The sequence below is a fragment of the Sinocyclocheilus rhinocerous genome, unplaced genomic scaffold (genome assembly GCF_001515625.1).
Source record: "Sinocyclocheilus rhinocerous isolate Xijiao unplaced genomic scaffold, SAMN03320098_v1.1 scaffold38, whole genome shotgun sequence".
NCBI classification, from domain to species: domain Eukaryota; kingdom Metazoa; phylum Chordata; class Actinopteri; order Cypriniformes; family Cyprinidae; genus Sinocyclocheilus; species Sinocyclocheilus rhinocerous.
Genome location: NW_015666482.1, coordinates 786,077 through 792,681, shown reverse-complemented (window position 1 = coordinate 792,681; position 6,605 = coordinate 786,077). Strand labels below are relative to the sequence as shown.

At 38.8% G+C, this 6,605-nt stretch overlaps 1 protein-coding gene across 1 annotated transcript in view; it reads left to right on the top strand.

The window, feature by feature from the left end:
- Positions 1 to 1,799: 1,799 nt before the first annotated feature.
- Positions 1,800 to 6,605, top strand: part of LOC107732274 (synaptotagmin-7-like) — a 146,850-nt gene continuing 142,044 nt past the window's right edge. The window contains exon 1 of the mRNA XM_016543547.1: positions 1,800 to 2,039. Within this exon, the coding sequence (XP_016399033.1) occupies positions 2,006 to 2,039 (34 nt within the window). The 5' untranslated portion in view covers positions 1,800 to 2,005. The remainder of the gene's footprint in view (positions 2,040 to 6,605) is intronic.

Below are 6,605 nucleotides of genomic sequence, written 5' to 3'. Positions count from 1 at the left end.
GCATTACGCGTTTGTCCAAACACGCAAGCGCAAGACACAAAACCATTCACCGACTTGACATTCAATTAACCAGTATCTATTTTGTTACAAGTACTTATTTCCTTTTAAATGACAAGTAATTAATATAAAATGCTACTAATCCAGCTTCACTAGCCTATTTATTAGACACTACAGTATAGGCTACTAGCAGCACGTATTCTCACTATTATAAATTAATAGCTTATTTAATTTGTAAAAATGGCTACTTTTTTAGTACTAGCATCTACAAATATTACAGGTAATACAAGAGTCTAGTCTAATGAACAGGTAGCATTATTTTTGGCATAAAGAGCCGTTTGTAACTTGAATGTGCGAGGCTTCCGGTGTCATTTGCTAGCTATTTTTCTTGTACAAATCAGTCCATTATGCCGCTTGATATTGCAGACTTGTATTTGTTATCATTTTTTTATTCATTACCATAATCATAAACACACTGGTTTGTAGAACAAATAGTTTTATCGTTAACTGCACTTTGTTCTACGTCTAGTCAATACCTATTGCAGAGGCCTAATGAACCGGAAGTCTCGCACATTCACGGAAAATAGCTCACTTCTGCATTGTAAAATAAGGGGAATAGGGTTAAATCAGTACTGGAAAAATATATTAGTACACTGAAAAAAAATGATACTACATTTTATTAAGGTAAGTGGTTGCAAACAATTTATTTTAGCTACATTTAATATTTTTTTTTAGTATAGCTCACTTCTGCATTGTAAAATAAGGGGAATAGGGTTAAATCAGTACTGGAAAAATATATTAGTACACTGAAAAAAAATGATACTACATTTTATTAAGGTAAGTGGTTGCAAACAATTTATTTTAGCTACATTTAATAAAAAATTTTTTAGTACAAGTTAGTCAAATAAATGTGTTTATTTAAATGTAGCTAAAATAAATTGATTGCAACCACTTACCTTAAAAAAATTTAGTCAATTAAATGAATCATTTTTTTTCTAGTGTAAATATTAAAATGGTAAATAAGTACTATTGTATAGTTGTAAAACTAGAACAGGTAGCTACCAGAAAAAAGAACCTAAGTATAGTCGGAAACAAGTATTTGATTGATAGAAACCATAGATAACCATTGTTCAACGGCAAAAATCTGCAATTAGTTACCAGTAACTGTGGAATAGTTAGTTGTATGGGATAGTGAGTAACAGCAAAGGAATACAAGCTTTATGTAATCAACAATACTATAATTTAAAGATATTGGGATATAGTAGCCTAGAACCTTATAAATATGTAAGCTACCTACTAAATACAAAAAAATATACTAGTCATGCACTGTTTGTTGTATATTTTCTGAATAAAAGTAGGCTAAATGAAGAAAAAGATAGCTACTATTAAAAAATTGGTGTTGAAACTATTTTCACTCAGAAATTTCTAGTGAGTTTCACAAACAATTACAAAGCAACAGCAAGTAACACTGAATTAAAACGCAGGCCTACTCCATTATTCTTTGTTTTACTTAGCCTACAACTTGGAACAGCGAAGTATAGTGACATAAAAATGCAGATTATAGTTGGTTATAAGGAATAAATGTCAAGCTGACACAGACGTGTTCAATCAAACCATTTAGTCTGCACGCTTTATTCCCACAGCAATAAAACATTGTGTCAAAGTGTTGATGGATGTCATATATGTGCATGCATATAGACAAAATAACAGCTCCGGAGCATCCTCTACCCCAGCCCACCCCACCCCACCCCACCCGCGGGGCAATGTCTCAGAGCACGTCACCGTGAGTGAGTGAGTGTGTGTGTGTGTGTGTGAGGAAGGAGAGAGAGAGAGAGAAAGTAGATGCGTGCAGACAACCTGCCTGCACGTAATTCTGGGAGGACTCTCCGCCGAGCAACGACACAATAAACACTCACGGAACCGCAAGAGTTTCCCTCGGCGGAGTAACTAATAAGCACTTGAATCACGTCACACCATCCAGTCAGGAGTCCATCATCAATCTGCAGCCATGTATCTGAACAGGGAGGAGGAGTACAGCAAAGGTAAGTGCTTTTATTTCTGTTGCCATTAAACTTGTAGGAGTATCTTCTTCTCACCTTGGACGGATGCCTCTGGCTCTGGGTTGCACAGGTGGGGTTGCACAATGGAGTTTGGGGGGGTGGCACGATCGCACCTGTCACGGGGTCATCACTTCTTTGCCCCCTTGTTTTACATCATTGTCCGAGCGCGCGCAAACAAAAGAGACAGGCGCGCACTAATGACTGTTTGACATTGTCACGCGCTCTCGGGGCATTTGCATTGACAGCGATTACTGTGGCGTGCTGGATTTGATAACTAACTTTGATTTGAGGTCCCGTGAAGATCTGTCGTTGCGTAACAATACGCGAATGCTTTCTTATCGAAGGCTCAATCGGGGCTACTTGTTGTGCGCTTCGTCCTTGATAGAGCTTCACGCGAAGAGACTTGAGGAAGGACAAATGACTAAAACACAAGGTCAAAGCATCTCGAAGCGGGCTAGACGGTGCCTCGTCCCCGTTATCCGCACCATTACACGCGAACCTTGGCGTTGTGGTGAATCGTTATGATGATTCCGTGGGCGTTTTGCTGGGGTACGGTGGGCTGTTATTTGTGTCAACTCTCCCACGTGTTTCCGAAGCGTGATTCCCCGTGAATTCACAGGGTGCCCACTACAATTGTCCCCGGTGTCCCTCCCACGGTAAATGAATTTGCTTCGGGGCTCCGGAAAGGAGGTGACTGGAATTAAGAGTGGAGGCGCGTTTGGGCTACGCCAACAACACCTGCTGCTACCGAGAGCCAGAAAGCAAAAGACGGTGTTTGATATGCGGTAAATGCCGTGAGGAGATAATAACCGTGGCGTGAATGCAACTGTGTGGGTTTGGAAAGGAAAGGTGGTCACGGATAAGCCCTCAAATATCAGGCTAATATGAGACACACAGGACAAACCTGACACAGAAATGGGTAAAAAAAAAAAAAGCAAGGTGTTTAATTGGATTTTTCTCACTCAAATTAACTCGCAAACACGAATCAACATAATGTGAATGTAAATTTACAAAGTGTTCGTAATAAACCGAACCATGCTTGAACGTTGTGAATTGGTTCTCTGAAATAACCAAACAGGAGTCACACAAGGAAATGTTCCGTGTTTGCTTGTAAGGTTATCATAATAACTGGTATGCCATTCTAATTAAGGCATTATTTACTAATTAAGACATCATTTAGTCCATTTCTGGACAATTCCCATGAGAAGGTTAAGTAATCAGTAGGTTTGCTTTTTTCCACATCCCGAAAAGGTAAACGTGCCCACTAGTGGCTGGGACTTTGACTCAGTGATTCGAATCTTTTGAACCTATTAATAAAGATTTGTCGCTGATTCATCCAGTGACCTTTTCTACACGACGGTGACAACCTCTGAGTCTTTTGTGTGTTAAGTCGAACGAAAAAGTCCTATAAGCTTTTGTCTGCAAATCTTCTCAAGTAACAGTGTTTAAGCATCATTTTAAAATACTTCATTCGTTTATTTTGTTCAATGCCACGTCTCATTTCATTCAGTGTGTTTACAAATGAGATGTCATTTAGTCCATTTATGAACAATTCCCATGAGAAAGTTAATTCAGGTTTTGCTATTTTCTCATCCCGAGAAGTTCAGCAAAACATGCCTGTACCCACTATGGCTGGCACGATGCATCTCAGCGATTCGAATCTTTTGAATCTATTAACGATTCGCATATTCATTCAGTGTCCTTTTACGCCTGCAGGTGGCGACAACTGAATCTTTTGTGTGTTAAGAGCAAACGAGTCATTGAGTCATTCACTCGAGCGAGTATACCGAAAGAAGCGTTGTTGTGTTTTATTAAACTTTGCTTGTCTTTACATGTAGGCCTATTCTAGAAACTCAATAAACAGTGATAATAAGGATTTGTTAATGCTTAATTCCTTCATTTTTGCTTCAGTGCCACGTCAACTTTACAAATTAAATGTATTGTTCGAATCTTGTTCAGGTGACTCGTTTAGTGAAGGGGGCGTATTCCTTCAGCATGTTCAACCAATGAAATTCGCCATTAGAGAATGCGCACAAATGCTATTGGTTCTTGCTAGGAAGTCACACGCTTCCAAACGGAGAACAAAAGCATCAAACTGAAGGATAATAACAATTCGTTCACTTAAAAGATTCATTTAAAGTATTGATTCTTTCACAAACGAACAACCACTAATACACAATCAGTCAGCAGGTGCTCTCACTCAGTCGGGATTTAACTTCAGTCAGGTAATCGAAAGCCTGTACATGTTGAGGGAGTGTATTTTTTGATGGTTTAATTGATTGGGGTGTGACTGATGGAGTTAATTGATGAAGTTAATTGATGTAGCCCTGTACTTTCAGTTTTCCCGCGCTTCAAGGTTGACGCGGGAAGCATGTGGTCAAGTTTTTGTCTCAGATGCTGTTTTATTATTGTGTCTTTAATTTTATGAGGTAGGCTAATTGATAAAGAGATGCTTTTGCAAATGGTATCACATGAGTGATCACAACTGTGGGTTTGTGACCCACTAATTGTGTTCGATTAAAAACGCCAAAACGTTTAATGAGATAACTTGTTTTGAGGAACAAATACCGAATCACGAACAGACTGTAGAGATGTTAAACACAATCTGGAGCCTCACCCCCTCTCCTACTATTTCTATGAGACATATTTAACTTTCATGCTTGTTACTCTTCCTTTAATTACTCGTTTTTATTAAATACAGATGACAAGGAAATTGTGACTTTAGTATGAGCTTCAAACCAAGCAAACCCCTTATATGAAGTGCCATTGCTTCTGTATACATCCACAGGGCTTTATCTATACCAGGGGTGGGCAAACTTGGCCCTTTCAGGTCACTTTCCTTCAGAGGTTAGCTCCAACTCTAATCAAACACACCTGAACCAGCTAATCATTGTCTTCAAGACTACTAGAAAGCTACAGGCAGGTGAGTTTTATCAGGGTTGGATTAAATCTCTGCAGGAAAGTGGCCTGGAAGGGCCAAGTTTGCCCATCACTGATCTATACAGTTTAAGAAATGGTGAAGCTTCAGGATTATTACTGATTATTGCATCTCTCTCTCGCGCTCTCTCTGTCTTGTTGATTTATGTAATTGATAGATGGAGTTACTCACTAGAATGGACCAAATATTAAAGATTGGGGGACTAAATGTAAAAGTTCAAGAACTGGTTTTCATTTATCAAGTCCAATCCTGGCCTCTCATGCTAGATAGGTTTGTGTGTGTGTGTGATTGTATTGAGTGAAGAAGTGGACAGATTGCAGATGATAAGTGAGGGAATGGACCAAACGGAGAAAAAAAAAGTGTATGTGTGTAAATATGGATGTGTCACCGAGGCACAGAAGATGACAGGAGGGGTATAATGTGCCGAAATGATTGACAGTTCATGTATTATTCATGCAATCCTGTTGATCTGAAAGAGAGAGAGAGATGGAGAGACACAGAGAAAGAAATAAAAAGAGACAAATTGCCTGTGCCTCCGTAGACTGTTCTGTATTTAAATCTTGAGCGACTGCAGTGTCAAACCAACAGGATTTTCTCATTAAATTGCCGCAATACAGATTTTAAGTGTATTTCGGTACTAAATATCATAGATCTATAAGCAAAATCAATGATTGTGAATCTTGTTGAATGACTCGGAAGCCCATTTTGATTGTACAATTGCTCCTTATGTATTAGTATTGGGTATTTTGATTCATCCTAGTGACTTTTAGTTTGAGCCTTTTGGTTTTGGTTGTTTAGATTTGTTCAGTAGGTTGCATCAATGAGTTTGTGTTCCCATTCAATTCAATGGCAGATTGACCTGAATTCTGCCATCTTTGCTTTATGAGCACACATTTTTGGAGCCAATCACCTGAGCCACTAAATGTCATGGAAGAGACATCAAAAAATCTATTTGATACTATTGAGAATCCCCCCAAAATGTTCTGATATTGGTGAAACATCTACGATAGTATAATATAATGAATCTTTTGCAGTTTAATGTTGCTTGCGTTGCAAGTCTTGAATGCCCATCAATAGAGAAATGTATTTTTGACCACTTCTTGGACCACACTGAATTGTTTACTACCAAAGAGTCTTATTATCATATAAATGAGTAAAACCAGCATCTACAAATCTACAAAGGCAAATAGTGTCAATCTGTTATTGTTTCCAATAGTTTTTTGTCACATTTTGTGGGACTGCTGAGCTTAGCTTTTTTGTCTTGCCATAGAAAACAGACAACAATAGACTGCTTAAATGATTTACGATACATTCTCTAACACGCATATTTTAGATTCACAATTCATTTAAATGAATTGCCGCGGGATTAAATTCCCGAATAAAACGCGGTAGCGGTCGGTAACTCTGGTGTAATTTGAACGGGAGCTGGCGGTCTAACAATATCCAGTTCCCGACGTCCATTTAGAACAGCATATGTGCACTTTATTCTTATTGACCACCGGTACAGCCTTCACTCAGACTGTTATGCACGCATGCTTTCAGCATCACGCCTTTTATTTGCGTGGTCTGTGCGCAGCATGTGCATAACGATGCTCAGAGCAGGCTGTACC